The sequence below is a fragment of the Pseudochaenichthys georgianus genome, unplaced genomic scaffold, assembly GCF_902827115.2.
Source record: "Pseudochaenichthys georgianus unplaced genomic scaffold, fPseGeo1.2 scaffold_1478_arrow_ctg1, whole genome shotgun sequence".
Taxonomy (NCBI): domain Eukaryota; kingdom Metazoa; phylum Chordata; class Actinopteri; order Perciformes; family Channichthyidae; genus Pseudochaenichthys; species Pseudochaenichthys georgianus.
In genome coordinates this window covers 1-23485 of record NW_027262329.1, presented here as the reverse complement: position 1 = coordinate 23485, position 23485 = coordinate 1, and the positions used below count along the sequence as shown (strand labels likewise).

The 23485-nt window shown below is 44.1% G+C and overlaps 1 protein-coding gene across 1 annotated transcript; it reads left to right on the top strand.

The window, feature by feature from the left end:
- Positions 1-2063: 2063 nt before the first annotated feature.
- LOC117441101 (glutamate receptor ionotropic, NMDA 3A-like) lies at positions 2064-22319 on the top strand (the record flags this gene model as incomplete). Its single annotated transcript, XM_034077302.1, is given in 5 exon segments — positions 2064-2701; positions 10938-11133; positions 11135-11175; positions 14859-15711; positions 22174-22319. Coding segments are annotated over 5 exon segments (1874 nt in total), but the record flags the coding sequence as incomplete, so codon positions are not given.
- Positions 22320-23485: the final 1166 nt, after the last annotated feature.

Sequence of the window (23485 nt, the reverse complement as noted above, 5' to 3'; positions counted from 1 at the left end):
TGCGTCACTCTTTAGTGTCCCTGGTCTCCAGCTGTGTGCGTCACTCTTTAGTGTCCCCTGGTCTCCAGCTGTGTGCGTCACTCTTTAGTGTCCCCTGGTCTCCCTGCTGTGTGCGTCACTCTTTACTGTCCCCCTGGTCTCCCAGCTGTGTGCGTCACTCTTTAGTGTCCCCTGGTCTCCAGCTGTGTGCGTCACTCTTTAGTGTCCCCTGGTCTCCCAGTTGTGTGCGTCACTCTTTAGTGTCCCCTGGTCTCCCAGCTGTGTGCGTCACTCTTTAGTGTCCCCTGGTCTCCAGCTGTGTGCGTCACTCTTTAGTGTCCCCCGGTCTCCGTTGTGTTTTGAGCTTCTTGCTGCTTTTGGTTTCGGCAGTTTTTTAGTAAACGCTGCCATGTCTCCTCAAGCTGCTGGATGTTCTCTAAGCGCTGCACGTGTTGCTGGAGATGTTTCTTCATGTGGAACCTTTGGGTTTTTTATATCTGCATCCTCTCTGAAGCTGCAGCGAGTTTTCTTCTAACAGAAATCACACCTGTCGGCCACCGTACCATGAGACGTCCCCACCTCATTACTAACTAAGATCTATGACATGTTAATATGTGTGCATTATGTGAAGCCGCTTTAGGAGGAAGCTGCCGACTCGAACAGACAGTTAGTGAAATAACTCCTGGATGGACGTTGGGTGTCTCCCGTCCCCCCCGTCTGCAGGCAGACACATGGCAGCAGAATATGAGCGGAGGATAAAACCATGGTTCGTTCTCGCTGTGGTTACATCAGTGATTCCCTGAGCGTCGGCTTTAAAAGCTGCTGTCAGTTTCCTGATGGATCCCCTTTCATCTGAGACTCTCGTGATGTGAGCCTCAACCCGCCTGCAGGTGGAACACAAAGAGAATACACACACACACACACACACACACACACACACACACACACCACACACACACACACACACACACACACACACACACACACCACACACACACACACACACACACACACACACACACACACACACCATGTCACCGGGGAAAGAGAGAGTTTCTCTCACGAACTCGGGCGGACTTTTGTAGTTTTAAAGCTCCTATCTATTTTATACACAGGAAAGTATTTGTAACCTTTCGTCTGGAGTGATATTAAATGTGGATTCAGGGCAGAAACATTTTGGGAAATTATTTGTGAGGATTAAAGCGAGTAAATCCCATCGACAACAACAAGTGACCCTTTGACTCGAGGATTACTGGGACTGTCCTGCTCTGCTGGGGATTCACTACAAGTCCCAGGATGCCGCGGGGCAAGTGTAGTTCCCTTTTCCAAAGCACTTCCTGCTTCAGTCTGCAGGAACACAAGCACTGCTCTAACCATTATATTCTTATTCATGTTGTTGTTTTTCTTCTTCCTTCCGTTCTCCGTTGGTTCTCCATTGGTTCTCCATTGGTTCTCTGTTGGTTCTCCATTGGTTCTCTGTTGGTTCTCCATTGGTTCTCTGTTGGTTCTCCATTGGTTCTCTGTTGGTTCTCCATTGGTTCTCCATTGGTTCTCCGTTGGTTCTCTGTTGGTTCTCCATTGGTTCTCTGTTGGTTCTCCATTGGTTCTCTATTGGTTCTCTGTTGGTTCTCCATTGGTTCTCTGTTGGTTCTCCATTGGTTCTCCATTGGTTCTCCGTTGGTTCTCTGTTGGTTCTCCATTGGTTCTCTGTTGGTTCTCCATTGGTTCTCCATTGGTTCTCCATTGGTTCTCTGTTGGTGTTCTCTTTTGTTTTGATTTGACACCAGATATGTTTTTATTTCCTGAATTGTGATTGGTTTTCTGATGCGTGATTTATTTGTTCTGTTGGACCTCTGATTCACTCTGATGTTCTCCTTCTGTTTTGTTTTTCCTGGTTCTCCCCTTGGTTCTCCATTGGCTCTCCTGGTTCTCTGGATTCTCCTGGCTCTCCTGGTTCTCCCTTTGACTCTCCTGGTTCTCCTGGTTCTCCTGGTTCTCCTGGCTCTCCTGGTTCTCCTGGTTCTCCTGGTTCTCCTGGTTCTCCTGGCTCTCCTGGTTCTCCTGACCCTGCTGCTCCTGTGTAGAACCGGTTCCACCTCCAGATGGCGATGGCGGTCCCAGAGTCCGCTCTCTCCGCCCTGCTGCTGACGGTTCTCCATCGGTCTGGTTGGAGGGAGGGAACCGTAGTTCTGTGTCAGGGCTGGGAGGAGGCGGGGGGGCTCCTGAGGATCCTGGACGGGGGAAGCAGTGCATCATGGGACGGCGGGGGGGTGTCAGAGGTCAGCTGGCAGGTCCGAGCTCTTCTCAATCTGACCCAGTTAGCTCACGACGACACTCAGATCCACGACTTCTTATCAAAGCACTTCAAACACAACCGTTCCTCTGCGGCGGTTCTTCTGTTTGGTTCCGACCCACAGTGCACGGCGGCGGTTCTGCGCGGCGCTCAGGACCTGGGCCTCACATTACCCATAATGCAATGGGTGTTGGGTCAGCCTCTCAGCCCTGAGGCTCTGCAGAACATCGGGCTGCCTCTGGGTCTGCTGGCGTACGGCCCGGTGGAGCAGAACCCGCTCGAGTTCTATGTCCGAGACGCCCTGCAGCTCGTTCGACGCGCCATCGCCGCCGCAGTTCTGCTGAGACCCGACCAGGCTTTGATCCAGAACCACGTCAACTGCTTTGACCACAAGGAGGCGCTGGAGACCTCAGGGCCGTACCTGTCCAGGTAACATCAAAGTCAACTTTATTGTCAATCTTTCAGTTTGTGTTCACAGAGAGATCAAAATACCGTTTTCCACAATCCAGAATACAATAACAAAGATATGTTTATACCTATATATAGGTATAAACTAGTGCTGTCAAAATTATCGCGTTAACGGCGGTAATTAATTTTTTGAATTAATTGCGTTAAAATATTTAACGCATTTAACGCATGTGCAGAATGGCCCGCCCCATACGTGCCACCAGTGGCAGCGCCAGGGTATGGCTGGGGTAGGCTGCACCCATACCGAGAAATGGCTTAGCCCCACCATGAGACACGATGTTAAAGTAAGCAAAATAAAGTCTGCCAACTCGCGGAGTAAACTGCACAGACAGCAGTTAGTAAGACTGATTTCAGTAGCCACGGTTTTGAAAACTTTTGTCACGTAGTGATCGTCTTCTCAATAGAACATCTTTGATAACGGCGTGGTGTTGTTGCAGGAAGTCCCGACGCAGAATACTCTTGCTGTAGTACAGGGCAGAGCCATATAATAGTAATAATATGGCTCTGGTACAGGGGTGCACATAACTGGCACGCAGGGTATGTGCGTAATCTGAAATGCGTACCGTCAGTTGTGTCACAAAGCGCATTTGCGTACCGACGTACTTGTGAAGCTTTTCCAGAAGGCGGTTCGATCACCGGACGACAGAGTCGGTCTCCGTGTGCACAGACAGGGCTGCTGTTAACGTCGGTCTGTACAACGGAACAGTGCCAAAACTACGCCAACCGGCTGCGGAGGGAGACCCCCCCCTTCACTGGAGAACTGCGCTGAAACAGCTGATCACAACGTTCACACTCTGGTCACGAAGTACTCCACTAGCCCCCCCCCCTCTGTCGACTTTCCTGAAGTACTCCCCGTTGATAGAAATCAACACGTAATGAATTCAGACCCCACGGTTTGATGATTGATAGGTGTGTGGGCTGTCTTTCATTTTGACACACAGAAAAATGTTATAATAAACATAGATACTGTATGTTAAATGGATATATCCGCCTGCTTTCATTTATCTTTCCATTCCCACAACAATATACATAAAGAAATGGCATATTTTGGACATAGTTCGAATGGTGATTAATCATGATTAATTAATTTTTAAGCTGTGATTAATCTGATTAAAAATTGTAATCGTTTGACAGCCCTAATATAAACATATCTTTGTTATTGTATGGATATATATATATATATAATATATACAATTAACAGACACATTTGTACATATGCACACATCAAGACACATCCTGTTGTATTAACATCCTGTTGTATGTGATATGTTATGTCATATAGATGAGAGAAACCCATCCGTAGACTATCCTCTACACTCGTGGCCCCGCCTCTTTTTGTATGAAAACATTTATTATCCACTAATTCATTAATTCGATTCCATGCTTCAGCTGACGCTTTCCTCCAGAGCGACTCACAAAGAGTGCCAAAAACCACGAGGATTAAAACTCAAGAACAACAAGAACTGTGCTGATATGTTCCCTCCTAACGAGGTCATTGCTAGCGCTACTCCTTTCTTCATTCCCACGGTTCAAGTGAAGCAGGCGGGTTTTCAGTTGCTGTCGACTGGCGGTTCATACAGATTCTCAAGTGTTCACTGATCGCTATCAAAACAATCAAGAACACTGCGCCTCTTTTATCCCACAAGGAGCCCAATTATGCTGAACAGTTACATGTTCTTTGGAGATCTGTGATGGGTTTGGATTGATGGTTTAATTTAAATCAATCAATGGACAGTGGCTTCCAGGGGCAGGAAGCCAGCTCGCACCGAAACTGGGGTACTTAAACCCTCTCTGTGTTTTATATTGCAATGCGGCATCTACAGTTTGACTTATAACATTACAACTGTGTACTTTGCTGCTTGGGCGTTAGCATCATTAGCAGTATTATTAATTATTATCAGCATCATTAGCACCATATAGCATCAATTAGCATCATTAGCAAACATTAGCATCATTAGCTTCATTAGCATCATTAGCATCATTAGCATCATTAGCATCATTAGCATCAATGAGCATCATTAGCATCACTTAGCATCATTAGCCGTGAGGAAGTGTTCCCCACAGAACTCTGACTGACTCCGTCCTCTCTGTTTTAGTCTGAAGACACAGATATTGTAATTTTTTCAGTGCAAGTCAACAAAAACATCATTCTGGATCTTGTTTTTGTTGATTGAGCTGGAAATACACGACACAGCAGCTTTAAGGCGCTTTGTTTTTAGCGGAAAGTGAGCGGGGCCGTCTATCTATACACGTTTTTCTTCATCATACAAATACACAATGATGAATGAAACACTTAAATAGGCGCTCATGGTTCTCTAGTCACTGAGGAAACAAGACAGTTGCATGTTTACACGTATCTAATCCAAAACGACCTTTAAAAAACCAAATAATTATCCCTTATTTGATCAAATACCATAAATTATACCCTAGTTTCTGGTCAAATAGTCTAATTATTAATAAACAGTTGCTTTATGTTTCGTAGTGTTCTCTGTACGGTTTCTGTTTGCTTATTATAATGACTTATAAGTCAACTTTATTTATACAGCACTTTTCCAACTCACTCCATTTTATGACCTCTAAAAGGTTGATAATCTCTCTCATAACAACAAGATGTCGGGGACTAATTTATAATCGAGACAAATTGTGAAATATTTACATATTTGTCTCCAGTTCGTTTCCAAATGACTCCCAGTGTTTCTGCCGCACGAAGTTAATTATGTTCTGTTATCAGAGGAGCGCTAGTTTCCCCCGCCCTCACCTCTCAGACGGGAGGAGACGAGGGAAGAAACACCAACAAATAATGTTCATATCAAATCTGTGTTTCACTATCTCCATCGTCATTGAGCATGGATCATAATAATAACACATTTTATTCATCTAGCGCTTTATCAGGAGTTTAAAGACGTGATAAAAGTTAATCTTCTTATTTATAGACTCATGCATTTTACAGCATTTGGACTACCTATGTTGTAAATGTGTTATATTTTTAATTCACACACAACGGGGGGTTTCTCTCATTAACTGGGAAATCTCTAAATCTTGCCCAGTGTCTGTGTCTAATATCTAGTCCGAATACACCTGATATAAGACCCAGTAACTTCAGGAGTAACACTGCAGTGAGATATAGGCTCTTGTTTTTAGACAATGCTTCATCTTGTTAAGTCAAAACATCTTATTCTAATTCCTTACATTTTTTTTTATTATTCTGAGTTGTATCTCAGATGAAACTTTTATTTTACATATTTATTGGAAAATCACCAACTGACATCAGTTCAATCAGGAGAGACGGTTTTGATAAGAATACATATTTATTGCCAGGAATACACAAATGAATGTAATGGAGTTTTGGCGACTTGGCCCCGTTGTGCGGGAGTATCATTCGGGAGGGTAGAACCGATCCGATGAAACCCCCCGGGGTCTAGACCCTGGTGGTGGTGAATGGATAGTTGGGGTCGGTCTGAAGGGGAGGGGCTTAGCTTGACCCTGGTGGTGGTGAATGGATGGTTGGGTTCGGTCTGAAGGGGAGGGGCTTAGCTGGACCCTGGTGGTGGTGAATGGATAGTTGGGTTCGGTCTGAAGGGGAGGGGCTTAGCTGGACCCTGGTGGTGGTGAATGGATGGTTGGGGTCGGTCTGAAGGGGAGGGGCTTAGCTTGACCCTGGTGGTGGTGAATGGATAGTTGGGTTCGGTCTGAAGGGGAGGGGCTTAGCTTGACCCTGGTGGTGGTGAATGGATAGTTGGGTTCGGTCTGAAGGGGAGGGGCTTAGCTTGACCCTGGTGGTGGTGAATGGATAGTTGGGTTCGGTCTGAAGGGGAGGGGCTTAGCTGGACCCTGGTGGTGGTGAATGGATAGTTGGGGTCGGTCTGAAGGGGAGGGGCTTAGCTTGACCCTGGTGGTGGTGAATGGATAGTTGGGTTCGGTCTGAAGGGGAGGGGCTTAGCTTGACCCTGGTGGTGGTGAATGGATAGTTGGGTTTGGTCTGAAGAGGAGGGGCTTAGCTTGACCCTGGATTCAGAGGGAAAGGAGGGTTGGGTCGGATAGTCCAAAAATCAGCTCCTATCGTCTATCCCTTGACCTCTGAGTGAAAGGTCACGGGTTAAGGGATAGTGGATAGGAGAATTCAAAAGGACTTAGGAGAAGAGACTGCGGTACTTTAGAGAATCGACTGCACTTTCACTATCCCACGTGTTTCTCATGCGCCAGCAGACGTCCTGAATGTGCGTCTGCTGCTGTGGGTAACCATGGAAACCACAGTTTTCTATACAGCGGACTACAACATGGATGTTTAATAAGAACGAGGGACTGCTGTGAACTCATCGAGAGACTCTGCACCGTGCTCTGATGCTGCTGCTTTGCTTTATGAACGTGGACAACAGAGAAACAGATTCTTCAGGACCAAAGTTGGAATTGAAATAAAAAAGGAAAGTGAAGCTTCTGCTCGTCCCCCTCTCCCTCCGGTCCACATTAATACAATTTATCCCAATACGTATGATTGTATGAACTAAAGATCTTAAAATCAATACAGATGTATTTATTATAAACGTTAGTCCTTAACATCTATCACTGTGTATATCACCATTCAAACATCTTTTAGAAGCTGAACAAACCCCACACAGCTCAGTGAAGACTGAGATGTTGACTTTATTTGATCATTTCAGTGAAAACTAACGTTCATATTTCTCTCTTTATTATAATACTGATGAACGTTCAGAACAAAGCACTTTGTAACTTACCACCTATGTTTTAAAATGCTTAATAAGCACCGTAACTTTCATGATATCATTTCTCCGTCATAATCGATTGTTTCCGTGAACGGCCGACTGTTGAGTGACGGCAAATGCTGCGGCTGCAATGCATTGTGGGGCAGCACTTTCTCCTCTCCTCTCGGTGAGGGAGGTCCAGTGGTTCCTAAGCTAAAGGAGGCTATAAAGGAAGCTTGAAACCTCCTTTCCTTTCATCTAGAGAATCGGCTCTTATCATGGCTGCCACTGAGGGACCTCCGGGTCCTTTCACTCGGTGAGGAAGGTTCCTGAGCTAAAGGGACTATTGGAACGCAGCCCAGGTTCTGAAACGAGACGGAAATGTTACTACAAAATAAAACAGGAAGTCACAAGACAAGGCCAAAGACAAAGGACTGAACTAAATGCATTAACTTAAATACATGTCTGGACACCACAGAGGGGTTCCTTGTCCAGTGTGAGGGTCCAAGGACATATATTCATATATTAATATATATTCATATATTCTGCACAAACTGTAAAGCCCCCTGAGAGACATATAACAATTGTGATATTGGGCTATATAAATAAATATTGATTTAAAATGGAGCAATAAACCCACATGTATCACAAGGACATCAGTCACACGTTGAAAGCTGGTCTGAAGGTGACTGCTGGTCAGTGTTTTGAAGGTGGGGGGGGGGGGGGGGGGGGGGGGGGTCAGGACAGGCTCTGATACGCTGTGGCAGTGACTTCCAGAAATGGAGAAAGCTCTACCCCCCAGGTTCGATGTTTCTTTATCCACAGCGGGCCGTCTTTCCTCTCAGGAAACTGTGTTGTTGCACATCTGTTCCCGGAAGCGTGTTCTGGAACCACCGGAACATTAAACCTGAAGTAAACATCCAAATCTCAGGCATTTCAATCTGCAGTAACCATGAGCTCTCTGGAAACACGCAGCAGAGCTTTGACAGACAGAAGTCGTGCTGCAGGTTTTTCGGGGGAAAACGATTTAACTGCTGCTTTGAGCGCGGACGGGAAACGATCAAACACATTCACAGTGAATGGAACGGCAGCGAGAGATAAAGCGCTCGGGGGGGATTATCAGCAGGAGAAGAAAAGCAGAGAGAGCGCGGGGAATACAGATGGAATACAGATTGCCGACAGACTTCTGATCACAAACAGAGTTCATGAACTCTCACCGTGACGTACGTCCTGCGTCAGATCCCTCACAAAGCACACATCCTCCAGTCGAGTGGAAGTTCAGGTACTTGTGTTTAAAACTGAAGTACTGACTAAACGTCTTTACTCAAGTAAAGATTAAAGGTCCCCTGTTATCCTGTTTCTCATCAGTATACCACAGGTGTCAGATATATCCAGAGCCTGTCTCTGATTGGCTGAAACACCAAACACATCATTGCAGCATTACCCATAATCCCTTCTGTTTCAGCCCTGTTTCCAAAGTGCTGATTCTCTGTCTGTGACTTTAGGTGAACACAAGGAGCCCCTCCCCCACGCCCCTCTGAGAGACATCTGGCTACAAAGAACTCAATGGAGCTCTAGAGGAGATTCAGGGGATAAGGGGGGGGGTACCTTGTTGCTGATTGGCTAATGGGTACACAAGACAACACATCGTTATGACATCACAAAGTGGCCAAAATCTGATCAGCTCGTTTTCAGACAGGTTTTTACTGCCGGCTAAAACAATAATGTTATCATGCTAGTTACAAATATGTAAAAGATACAATAAAATACAAAAATTATACAAATTAACATTAACAGTAGTAACGTTAGTACTTCTACTTTTACTCAAGTACAAGATCTGAGTACTTCTACTGTTACTCAAGTACAAGATCTGAGTACTTCTACTTTTACTCAACTACAAGATCTGAGTACTTCTACTTTTACTCAAGTACAAGATCTGAGTACTTCTACTTTTACTCAAGTACAAGATCTGAGTACTTTTACTTTTACTCAACTACAAGATCTTAGTACTTCTACTTTTACTCAAGTACAAGATCTGAGTACTTCTACTTTTACTCAACTACAAGATCTGAGTACTTCTACTTTTACTCAAGTACAAGATCTGAGTACTTCTACTTTCACTCTAGTACAAGATCTGAGTACTTCTACTTTTACTCAAGCACAAGATCTGAGTACTTCTACTTTCACTCTAGTACAAGATCTGAGTACTTCTACTTTTACTCAAGCACAAGATCTGAGTACTTCTACTTTCACTCTAGTACAAGATCTGAGTACTTCTACTTTTACTCAAGCACAAGATCTGAGTACTTCTACTTTCACTCTAGTACAAGATCTGAGTACTTCTACTGTTACTCAAGTACAAGATCTGAGTACTTCTACTGTTACTCAAGTACAAGATCTGAGTACTTCTACTTTTACTCAAGTACAAGATCTGAGTACTTCTACTGTTACTCAAGTACAAGATCTGAGTACTTCTACTTTTACTCAACTACAAGATCTGAGTACTTCTACTTTTACTCAAGTACAAGATCTGAGTACTTCTACTTTTACTCAAGTACAAGATCTGAGTACTTCTACTTTTACTCAAGTACAAGATCTGAGTACTTCTACTTTTACTCAAGTACAAGATCTGAGTACTTTTACTTTTACTCAACTACAAGATCTGAGTACTTCTACTTTTACTCAAGTACAAGATCTGAGTACTTCTACTTTTACTCAACTACAAGATCTGAGTACTTCTACTTTTACTCAAGTACAAGATCTGAGTACTTCTACTTTCACTCTAGTACAAGATCTGAGTACTTCTACTTTTACTCAAGCACAAGATCTGAGTACTTCTACTTTCACTCTAGTACAAGATCTGAGTACTTCTACTTTTACTCAAGCACAAGATCTGAGTACTTCTACTTTCACTCTAGTACAAGATCTGAGTACTTCTACTTTTACTCAAGTACAAGATCTGAGTACTTCTACTTTCACTCTAGTACAAGATCTGAGTACTTCTACTTTTACTCAAGCACAAGATCTGAGTACTTCTACTTTCACTCTAGTACAAGATCTGAGTACTTCTACTTTTACTCAAGCACAAGATCTGAGTACTTCTACTTTCACTCTAGTACAAGATCTGAGTACTTCTACTTTTACTCAAGTACAAGATCTGAGTACTTCTACTTTCACTCTAGTACAAGATCTGAGTACTTCTACTTTCACTCAAGTACAAGATCTGAGTACTTCTACTTTCACTCAAGAACAAGATCTGAGTACTTCTACTTTCACTCAAGTACAAGATCTGAGTACTTCTACTTTCACTCAAGAACAAGATCTGAGTACTTCACTACTTTATCTTTTTTAAGAACACTATAATAACATTAAAAAATGAGAAAAATATAGTAAAATAAAGTAAAGCAGTATTTACATTGAAATAGAATGGGATAAAATATAAGATCCCAATACTTCTACTTTTACTCGTCACTACCTGTACTTCCTGTCCCCCACAGCTTCCTCTCCAACACGTCCTTCACCGGTCTGACGGGCCCGGTCCGGGTCCTTCAGAACCAGGTGCTCACGGATCAGCGGTTCCACGTCTGGAGCCTCCGGAGGGACGCAGTGGGGCAGCCGGCCTGGGTGACGGTGGGCCGCTGGGAGGGGGGTCGTCTCCAGGTGGAGGAGCAGGGCGCCTGGCAGGGACCCAGACCCCCCCCCCAGACCTGAGGGAGGGGGCGCCAGAACACAGAGGTGGGAAGGAGTGCAGTACAAATACTCTTATTACCTTGCACATATTTTATATTCTATATTTGATTGCATTCTATTTCAATGGAAATGACTGCTTTATTTTATTGCTATCTTACAATATTTGTATTCCAGGGTTCTGTGTTCTTTTTACATTTTTGTTTTTTATTTGTACGTCTCCACCACGACACCAAGTGGAATGCCTCGTACGTGTGAACCTCCCTGGTGATGAACCTGATTCTGATTCTCATCGACTTTCTACTTCAAATCAAAGTGTATTCATAAAACACGTTTAAAAGCGATGTTCGGTCGGGCCAAAGTGTTCATGTGATAAATACTACACTCACAATAAAAGACAATACACTTTTTACTTTTACTTCTTACATTTAGACATCTAGGAAGTGTACTTACTTTTTACTTTCTACTTCTCTCATGTTGAACACAAATACCTGTACTTTCTACTTCTCACATGTTGAACACAAATACCTGTACTTTCTACTTCTTACATGTTGAACTCAAATACCTGTACTTTCTACTTCTCACATGTTGAACACAAATACCTGTACTTTCTACTTCTCACATGTTGAACACAAATACCTGTACTTTCTACTTCTCACATGTTGAACACAAATACCTGTACTTTCTACTTCTTACATGTTGAACTCAAATACCTGTACTTTCTACTTCTCACATGTTGAACACAAATACCTGTACTTTCTACTTCTCACATGTTGAACACAAATACCTGTACTTTCTACTTCTCACATGTTGAACCCAAATACCTGTACTTTCTACTTCTTACATGTTGAACTCAAATACCTGTACTTTCTACTTCTTACATGTTGAATACAAATACCTGTACTTTCTACTTCTTACATGTTGAACTAACATACCTGTACTTTCTACTTCTCTCATGTTGAACTCAAATACCTGTACTTTCTACTTCTTACATGTTGAATACAAATACCTGTACTTTCTACTTCTCACATGTTGAACTCAAATACCTGTACTTTCTACTTCTTACATGTTGACTACAAATACCTGTACTTTCTACTTCTCACATGTAAAGGATGTGTGTACTTCTACTTGAGGAAAGGATGTGTGTACTTCTACTTGAGTAAAGGATGTGTGTACTTCTACTTGAGTAAAGGATGTGTGTACCTCTACTTGAGTAAAGGATGTGTGTACTTCTACTTGAGTAAAGGATGTGTGTACTTCTACTTGAATAAAAGATGTGTGTACTTCTACTTGAGTAAAAGATGTGTGTACTTCTACTTGAGTAAAGGATGTATGTACTTCTACTTGAGTAAAGGATGTGTGTACTTCTACTCGAGTAAAGGATGTGTGTACTTCTACTCGAGTAAAGGATGTGTGTACCTCTACTTGAGTAAAGGATGTGTGTACTTCTACTTGAGTAAAGGATGTGTGTACCTCTACTTGAGTAAAGGATGTGTGTACTTCTACTTGAGTAAAGGATGTGTGTACTTCTACTTGAGTAAAGGATGTGTGTACTTCTACTTGAGTAAAGGATGTGTGTACTTCTACTCGAGTAAAGGATGTGTGTACTTCTACTCGAGTAAAGGATGTGTGTACTTCTACTCGAGTAAAGGATGTGTGTACTTCTACTCGAGTAAAGGATGTGTGTACTTCTACTCGAGTAAAGGATGTGTGTACCTCTACTCGAGTAAAGGATGTGTGTACTTCTACTCGAGTAAAGGATGTGTGTACTTCTACTCGAGTAAAAGATGTGTGTACTTCTACTTGAGTAAAGGATGTGTGTACCTCTACTTGAGTAAAGGATGTGTGTACTTCTACTTGAGTAAAGGATGTGTGTACTTCTACTTGAGTAAAGGATGTGTGTACCTCTACTTGAGTAAAGGATGTGTGTACTTCTACTTGGGTAAAGGATGTGTGTAACTCTACTTGAGTAAAGGATGTGTGTACTTCTACTTGAGTAAAGGATGTGTGTAACTCTACTTGAGTAAAGGATGTGTGTACTTCTACTTGAGTAAAGGATGTGTGTACTTCTACTTGAGTAAATGATGTGTGTACTTCTACTTGTGTACTTCTACTTGAGTAAAGGATGTGTGTACTTCTACTTGAGTAAAGGATGTGTGTACTTCTACTTGAGTAAAGGATGTGTGTACTTCTACTTGAGTAAAGGATGTGTGTACTTCTACTTGAGTAAAGGATGTGTGTACTTCTACTTGAGTAAAGGATGTGTGTACTTCTACTTGAGTAAAGGATGTGTGTACTTCTACTTGAGTAAAGGATGTGTGTACTTCTACTTGAGTAAAGGATGTGTGTACTTCTACTTGAGTAAATGATGTGTGTACTTCTACTTGTGTACTTCTACTTGAGTAAAGGATGTGTGTACTTCTACTTGAGTAAAGGATGTGTGTACTTCTACTTGAGTAAAGGATGTGTGTACTTCTACTTGAGTAAAGGATGTGTGTACTTCTACTTGAGTAAAGGATGTGTGTACTTCTACTTGAGTAAAGGATGTGTGTACTTCTACTTGAGTAAAGGATGTGTGTACTTCTACTTGAGTAAAGGATGTGTGTACTTCTACTTGAGTAAAGGATGTGTGTACTTCTACCTGAGTAAAGGATGTGTGTACTTCTACTTGAGTAAAGGATGTGTGTACTTCTACTTGAGTAAAGGATGTGTGTACTTCTACTTGAGTAAAGGATGTGTGTACTTCTACTTGAGTAAAGGATGTGTGTACTTCTACTTGAGTAAAGGATGTGTGTACTTCTACCTGAGTAAAGGATGTGTGTACTTCTACTTGAGTAAAGGATGTGTGTACTTCTACTTGAGTAAAGGATGTGTGTACTTCTACTTGAGTAAAGGATGTGTGTACTTCTACTCGAGTAAAGGATGTGTGTACTTCTACTCGAGTAAAGGATGTGTGTACTTCTACTCGAGTAAAGGATGTGTGTACTTCTACTCGAGTAAAGGATGTGTGTACTTCTACTCGAGTAAAGGATGTGTGTAACTCTACTCGAGTAAAGGATGTGTGTACTTCTACTCGAGTAAAGGATGTGTGTACTTCTACTCGAGTAAAAGATGTGTGTACTTCTACTCGAGTAAAGGATGTGTGTACCTCTACTTGAGTAAAGGATGTGTGTACTTCTACTTGAGTAAATGATGTGTGTACTTCTACTTGTGTACTTCTACTTGAGTAAAGGATGTGTGTACTTCTACTTGAGTAAAGGATGTGTGTACTTCTACTTGAGTAGAGGATGTGTGTACTTCTACTTGAGTAAAGGATGTGTGTACTTCTACTTGAGTAAAGGATGTGTGTACTTCTACTTGAGTAAAGGATGTGTGTACTTCTACTTGAGTAAAGGATGTGTGTACTTCTACTCGAGTAAAAGATGTGTGTACTTCTACTTGAGTAAAGGATGTGTGTACCTCTACTTGAGTAAAGGATGTGTGTACTTCTACTTGAGTAAATGATGTGTGTACTTCTACTTGTGTACTTCTACTTGAGTAAAGGATGTGTGTACTTCTACTTGAGTAAAGGATGTGTGTACTTCTACTTGAGTAGAGGATGTGTGTACTTCTACTTGAGTAAAGGATGTGTGTACTTCTACTTGAGTAAAGGATGTGTGTACTTCTACTTGAGTAAAGGATGTGTGTACTTCTACTTGAGTAAAGGATGTGTGTACTCTGTATCTCTTCAGAACCCCCTGGAAACCCGGGTTACCAGTATCCGGTACCAGAGTCCGGGTGGTGACGCTGGTGGAGCATCCCTTCGTGTTCACGCGGGATGTGGACGACGAGGGGAGCTGTCCGGCGGGTCAGTTCTGTTTGGACGCGGGGACAAACAGCTCTGAGGTTCTGGAGCGGATCTTCAGGGAGGTTGCAGGAGGAAACAGCAGCTTTTTACCCGCTGGATTCGGGCGATGCTGCTACGGTTACTGCATCGACTTGTTGGAGAAACTTGCCGAGGATTTGGACTTCCAGTTTGACTTGTACGTCGTCGGAGATGGAAAATACGGCGCGTGGAAAGGAGGTCGCTGGACGGGGCTGGTTGGCGATCTGATGCATGGTTTGGCAGATATGGCCGCCACTTCTTTTAGCATCAACTCAGCTCGTAGTCGCGTCATCGACTTCACCTCGCCCTTCTTCTCCACCAGCCTGGGCATCCTGGTGCGCAGTAAAGACACAGCGGCACCCATGGGGGCCTTCATGTGGCCCTTGCACTGGTCCATGTGGGTGGGGATCTTCGTGGCGCTGCACATCACAGCGCTGTTCCTCACGCTGTACGAGTGGAAGAGTCCGTATGGGATGACGCCTCACGGGAGGAACAGAATCCGAGTGTTCTCGTACTCGTCGGCGCTGAACCTGTGCTACGCCATCCTGTTCGGACGCACCGTGTCCTCCAAGCCGCCGAAGTGCTGGACGAGTCGATTCCTGATGAACCTGTGGGCCATCTTCTGCCTGCTGGTGCTGTCCAGCTACACGGCGAACCTGGCCGCCGTCATGGTGGGAGAGAAGACCTTCGAGGAGGTGTCGGGGATCCACGACGCCAAGGTGAGACCTCGGAAACGCTTTAAAGGGGACCTATCCTGCAAAATGCACTTACATAAATCTGTGTCCCCGGTGTCAGGGGACTCACACAGTGTCTGAAAATAAAACCCTCTCTCTTTGAGTACTTCTACTTTTACTCAAGTAGGAGATCCTCCTTGCTATTGGCTGATCAGTTGTGACATCACCAAACAGCAGAATGATAATATATTATTTGTAGGGCTGTCACGCAAAAAAAAAATTAACGCCACTAATTATTTTAACGCGATTAACGCATGTGTATTTTTTTTCCTCGGCCGCCCCGTAGTTTCAGAGCATCGAGTTTAAAATACCATCGACAAGCTGATGCTGGCAGCCCCGCTCCTGCCGCCCGCTTGGGGCAGACCACACTTCCACGCTCACCGGCAGGCACCGACTGGCCATCGGGACTCTTCGGGAGGACCGGGAGGGTGTGTGTGTGTGTGTGTGTGTGTGTGTGGCCCGAGCGAGCGAGAGAGAGACCTTACGTGCATTGTTGTTGTTGTTAGCATCTGGTGCTAGCTAGCTGCGCTAACGGATATAAGGAGCTGTTTAAATGAAAACAGAGGAGCGACATTTCGCCACAGCTGCGCCGAGCACTTGACTTGATGCAGGAAGCAGACAGCGGGACGTTGGAGGAGAAGTCAGCACACTCATGATTGCAGCGTCCAGGCAGCTCCCGTTCGAGCATATGCCTTGAGTTGCACATAGCTCCAACGATCCAACACACACACACACACACACACACACACACACACACACACACACACACACACACACACACACACACACACACACACACACCACACACACACACACACACACACACAACACACACACACACACACACACTACACACACACACACACACACACACACACACACACACACCACTTGTATTGTATGAGAGGTTCCAGGTTGTTGTGTTTAATATTCATGAGAATATTTGTCATTGTTCAAATGATAATAAACATTAGCATAAAGCATATTTGTCCACTCATATGTTGATAAGAGTATTAGGAACTTGAAAAATATTCCTCTAAGGTACATTTAGATCCAACCCAGTCTCACGGCATTTCGTGTTCACCATCACGATTTTTAATCTATTGATTCGTGTTCACCAACACGATTTGCCCCTTTCTTTCGTGTTGCACAGCACGATTTTAAAAGCATTGTATTTCTACTGGTAACGTGTTTCGTGCCTGCAGGCTGCAGCACGTCTTTTTCTCCGGTCGGGTCGTGGAAGACCGGAAGCTGTGTGGTTCATAAAAACACAATAGCCGCTTTCACACCGCAGGACTTGCGGTACTTTAGGGCACTAAAGTACCGCTAAAGTACCACAGCACTAAATCCGCCAGGGGGCTAGTGCCAATCGCATTCACACCGCAGTACTTTCCCTGAGGCACGATTACGCTGACGTCACTTCGTCTTCTTCTTCTCTGGGTTTACTGGCAGGCCGCAAAACCACTTCACGGCGAGTACAACAAAAAAACGAGAGAAGAAGAACTACACGGGGGGGGGGAGGGGGTATAAAGCCCATCCGCTGTATGAGGCGTTTGTTTACTTTCCGACCTCAGACATGATGGAGTTCATAAGGGTAATTTACAAATAAAATACCCCATTATAACAATGGACTTTATCTTTATGTATTTAGTATATATCGCCCCCTCAGGCTGATCTTGGAAAAGGACATCAACCCTTGTTTGGTGTGTTTCCCTTATTTATCTAAAACAAATGACGTGTTAATGTGTGTAAGACTTGTGTTTCTGATCAATCCAACCACCGACACCTGTCTGCTCTCACATTCTTCTATTCTGCACATTTGGGGTGGGACACAATAAATACAGCTTCGCCAGTTTGTTTGTTTTATTGCACAGTCAAGACATAACAATAACGGCATCACGCTGTTCCAGTGTGTCGTATGCATGTACATTGAAGTTAAATAACAGTGTGAAATGTAAAATAAAGTGTAAGTAGTTTCAAAACAATGTAACAGTGGCAATATATATAGCAGCAGACACGCCTTAGTGCAAGTTAGGTGTCAGTATTAAAAACAGTGGCTATATATATATATAATAACAATAGAAAATCGTTACCACTCTTATTATTGTGGTCTTTAATTTTGTTATAGTCCTGCCTGAGTTTCTTTATTTTTACCCGGCATCCGTGTGCACTGTGCACGATTCCCAGCTCAAGTAGCGAACATCGCTCAAAACATTTGGAGTTGGGAACGGCTTTCTGTAGAAGCTGCTGCATCCCGTCCTTGGAGTAAATTGCCAGATTGCACTTCCTCGTCATTCCACCGCTCCGGTGCTGCAGTACGTGTGGTCAGAACTGCTTTCAAGTACAAAAAAACCACTCGCTCAGGTGTGGATGTGGTTTTGTAGCGAGGAAAAAAATGGCTGCCTAACAAAACAAATTCAGAGTCTAACGGGGCGTGGTTTGCAATTCGCCCAGCCAATAGAAATAGAATAGAAATTGGCACTCTTTTGTCACCAGGTTCGTACCACCCTCTCTAGCAGGGACTAAAAAGTACCAAAAGAGTTCCCGGCACTGAGTAGTCCCGGCGGTGTGAACGCGACATTATTGGTACTAACGGAACTAAAGAACTAAAGTACCAGGGAAAGTCCTGCGGTGTGAACGCGGCTAATAGCCAGCATGTGTAGTTCTGGGGGAGCGTTCGATTCCAGTTTTGGATAGTGTGGCGTGGTTTCGTTCCATTTCACACAGCTGTTTGACGCTCTGCGTAGCCTTACGGGAACTGTAGTCCTAAACGATAGCTGGGGATTATGGGTAGTGTAGTGTCTTCGGCCATCCTAAACTCAGAAATGTTGACAATCGCAATGATGCTCGAAATGTCCCTTACAGGCCTACGTCTGTTTCCGGTTATATTTATTTTGAAATTCAGTTCCTGACGGACGCCAAAAAAGCCTGAGATTATGGAATTAAACCAATAAATAAAAGCAAGGATAATTGTGTGTTATTGGTGAGTAAATAACAGTGTGTTATTTTCCATCCATCCATCCATCTTCTCCCGCTTATCCGTGGTCGGGTCGCGGGGGTAGCAGTTCCAGCAGAGAGCCCCAAACTTTCTTTTCCCTGGCGACATCAACCAGCTCTGACTGGGGGATCCCAAGGCGCTCCCAGGCCAGCGAAGAGATATAATCCCTCCACCTGGTCCTAGGTCTACCCCTTGGTCTCCTCCCAGCTGGACGTGCCTGGAACACCTCCCTAGGGAGGCGCCCAGGTGGCATCCTAACTAGGTGCCCGAACCACCTCAACTGGCTTCTTTCGACGCGAAGGAGGAGCGGCTCAACTCCGAGTCCCTCCCTGATGACCGAACTTCTCACCTTATCTCTAAGGGAGACACCAGCCACCCGGCGGAGGAAACCCATCTCGACCGCTTGTATCCGCGATCTCGTTCTTTGGGTCATGACCCATCCTTCATGACCATAGGTGAGGGTAGGAACGAAAATGGCCCGGTAGACAGAGAGCTTTGCCTTCTGGCTCAGCTCCCTTTTCGTCACCACGGTGCGGTAAAGCGACTGCAATACCGCTCCCGCTGCTCCGATTCTCCGGCCCATCTCACGCTCCATTGATCCCTCACTCGAGAAACAAGACCCCGAGATACTTGAACTCCTTCACTTGGGGTAAGGACTCATTCCCTACTTGGAGTGGACAGTCCATCGGTTTCCTGCTGAGAACCATGGCCTCAGATTTGGAGGTGCTGATCCTCATCCCAGCCGCTTCACACTCGGTTGCGAACCGATCCAGTGAGTGCTGAAGGTCGCAGACCGATGAAGCCATTAGAACCACATCATCTGCAAAAAGCAGTGGTGCAATCCTTAGTCCACCGAACTGCAGACCCCCCCCCCCCCACGACTACGCCTCGAAATCCGATCCATGTATATTACAAACAGGATTGGTGACAAAGCGCAGCCCTGGCGGAGGCCAACCCTCACCGGAAATGGGTCCGACTTCCTGCCGAGGACCCGGACACAGCTCTCGCTTTGGGAGTACAGAGATTGGATGGCCCTGAGTGTGTTATTTTGAAAAGAATAATAAATTAGAAGGAAAAAAATATTTAAAAATACAGATTTCAGTATCCTGAGGCTCTGAGCTCCATTTATTTTCCTCACAGACGGCAACAAAAGTCCGAAATTATACGATTTAAAATAAAAGCAATAACTGTGGCTTGATATTGAGTAAGAACATGTTTTTATGAACCACACAGCTTCCGGTCTTCCGACCCGACCAGAGAAAAAAGACGTGCTGCAGCCTGCAGGCACGAAACACGTTACCAGTAGAAATACATTGCTTTTAAAATCGTGCTGTGCAACACGAAAAAAAGGGGCAAATCGTGATGGTGAACACGAAATGCCGTGAGACTGGGTTGTTAGAACAGATAAAAAATGTGCGATTAATTTGCGATTAATCGCGATTAACTATTTTAATCGACTGACAGCCCTAATTATTTGGTATAAAGAGGTCGCTGATAGAAACGTCAAATCTCCCTCTTCCTGCTGAGATGTAATTACAGATTAAATGTGTTCTCTGGATAACCTGCAGAGTCCTAATTACACGTTGAATGGCGGCGCTGAGCCGGGGCTGCTGGGACTTTAATTGGACGTCCATCTGTATGTGATTAGCTTTTAATTTGTAATGTGTAGAGACGGCAGAAACTCTGCTCCCTCCAGTCACGGTTCAGACATATTTCAAAGACTACATTATGTTTAATGCACACACACGCTACAGACCATAACTGCAGTATGTACTTAAGTACTTTGTTGAGGTATTTGTACTTTACTTGAGTATTTCCATGTATTGCTACCTTATACTTCTTCTCCTCTACATTTAAGAGGCAATATTGTACGTTTTATTACATTTATTTAGCATTAACAGTTACTCTGTACACATAATCACCTGATACTTAACTACACAGTATTTGAAGTGACTAAGTTGGATCCACACTGACCAACTATAATACTAAAATGCTCTTACAGGTTTGAAACGGGATGAAATAAAGAAGTCCGCACAATGAGTACTTTGATACATTTCAATCAGGAGAGGCTCAGGTTCTAGTCTTTGGTGAACGCATGGACACCTGAATTCAAGCTGACCGCAGGAGAGAGGAGAACCATTTTACATGTTGACTGCAGCACGATGATTGGCTGCTGGAGATTGTGGTTGACATCTAATTGGTTAAAAGAGAATGATGAGCTGAGGAGTGACTGAACGTAGAGCCAGTCCTCCTGCTTCATTTAGCTGATAGTACTTCTTTATGTATTATGAAATTGGCCATAGTGCAGATTTGGTACTTTCACTTTTACATTTTAATGCTTGTACTTTTACTTAAAGGGGACCTATCATGCAAAATGCACTTTGTGATGTCTTCTCTACATGTGTCCACGGTGCGTCGGGGAACTCACGCAGCGTCAGAAAATAAAACCCTCTCTCTTTTCCTCCGTACCCAAATCTCTAAAAACGTAATAATCGTAATATCGTAAATGTAGGCTGGCTTTACACCCACGGCCCAATCAGAAACGTTGCTATCAGAAACAATGCCCGACTGTTTTGGACGTAATATGGTCGGTGTTTACATTAGCATCGCTAACACTCAGAGCTAACCTGTGCTGGAGAGCATGTGTGTGAAGAAGCAGGAAGTAGAAAGGAACTCACCTTGTAACCGGCAAGAGAGAAAGCCTTTGAGCTCCAGACTGTTTCAGATCCTTGATAATCCATGATATGGAGTTTCATCACGGCAGCATTTAGTTTAGACGGTAGCTGCCGGGTCCCGCATAAGCTCAGACCCCTCCTCTTTAAAGCTTTATCCCCAAATCAGAACTTTAGAAACAGGAAGTGAAACAGAGGGACATGAGGCGTGGCTAGAACGATCTGTTTGGTGTTTGCTGTTTGGTGCAAAACACTTCATCGACATGTTTTTATATATTTTTATTTTTTATATATCTGAGATCTCTGCTGTTGCCTACACACAGCATGATGGGTGACCTTTAAGTAATGTTGTGAAATCAGGACTTAAGACAATAATAATTGTACTTTCACTTCGGTGAAGGATATGAGTACCTCTCCAGTCAGCACTAGCTCTCTGTTAGCGCTGTGTATTGTCAGTGCATTTTAAACATATGTTAATGTGTTCATGGAGCTGAGGAGCTTCCCTGTCTCAAAGGCTCCTCCTCACACCGGGGGGGCTTCATCCTGAATCTATTCTCACGTCAACATCATTTTTCAAAGGTTGTTTATTTCATGAATACTTTAAACAGAGCAGGGATATTAAGCGGGGAATAAACACGTTGCATTTCTCCCTGAATAAAAGCATCACGCATCAGAACAATATTTACTCAGAGAAGTGTTCACTGTTTCTGACGCTGATATATGAGGTCTGTTAATCATCATCTCTCCTCCTCTTCTTCTTCTTCGTTGGTGTTTCAGCTGCACCATCCGTCTCGGGGGTTTCGCTTTGGGACGGTGAGGGAGAGCAGCGCCGAGGATTACATGAAGAAGAGTTTTCCAGAAATGCACGAGTACATGAGACGCTTCAACGAGCCGACGACGCCTGAGGGGGTCGGCAATCTCAAGTAAGAGAACCACAGAGAACCACAGAGAACCACAGAGAAGCACAGAGAAGCAGAGAACTACAGAGAACCACAGAGAACTACAGAGAACTACAGAGAACCACAGAGAACCACGGAGAACCACGGAGAACCACGGAGAACCACGGAGAACCACAGAGAACTACAGAGAACCACAGAGAACCACAGAGAACCACAGAGAACCACAGAGAACTACAGAGAACCACAGTACAGTAGTTCCTCTCTAGTTGCTGTAGTTCCTCTCTAGTTGCTGTAGTTCCTCTCTAGTTGCAGTAGTTCCTCTCTAGTTGCTGTAGTTCCTCTCTAGTTGCTGTAGTTCCTCTCTAGTTGCAGTAGTTCCTCTCTAGTTGCTGTAGTTCCTCTCTAGTTGCTGTAGTTCCTCTCTAGTTGCTGTAGTTCCTCTCTAGTTGCAGTAGTTCCTCTCTAGTTTCAGTAGTTCCTCTCTAGTTTCAGTAGTTTCCTCTCTAGTTGCTGTAGTTCCTCTCTAGTTGCTGTAGTTCCTCTCTAGTTGCTGTAGTTTCCTCTCTAGTTGCGTAGTTCCTCCTCTAGTTTGGCATTGTAGTTCTCTCTAGTTGCCTGTATTTCCTCTCTAGTTGCGTAGTTCCTCTCTAGTTGCAGTAGTTCCTCTCTAGTTTGCTGTAGTTCCTCTCTAGTTGCAGTAGTTCCTCTCTAGTTGCAGTAGTTCCTCTCTAGTTTCAGTAGTTCCTCTCTAGTTGCTGTAGTTCCTCTCTGGTTGCTGTAGTTCCTCTCTAGTTGCTGTAGTTCCTCTCTAGTTGCTGTAGTTCCTCTCTAGTTGCTGTAGTTCCTCTCTAGTTGCAGTAGTTCCTCTCTAGTTTCAGTAGTTCCTCTCTAGTTGCAGTAGTTCCTCTCTAGTTTCTGTAGTTCCTCTCTAGTTGCTGTAGTTCCTCTCTAGTTGCAGTAGTTCCTCTCTAGTTTCAGTAGTTCCTCTCTAGTTGCTGTAGTTCCTCTCTAGTTGCTATAGTTCCTCTCTAGTTGCTGTAGTTCCTCTCTAGTTGCTGTAGTTCCTCTCTAGTTGCTGTAGTTCCTCTCTAGTTGCAGTAGTTCCTCTCTAGTTTCAGTAGTTCCTCTCTAGTTGCTGTAGTTCCTCTCTAGTTGCAGTAGTTCCTCTCTAGTTTCAGTAGTTCCTCTCT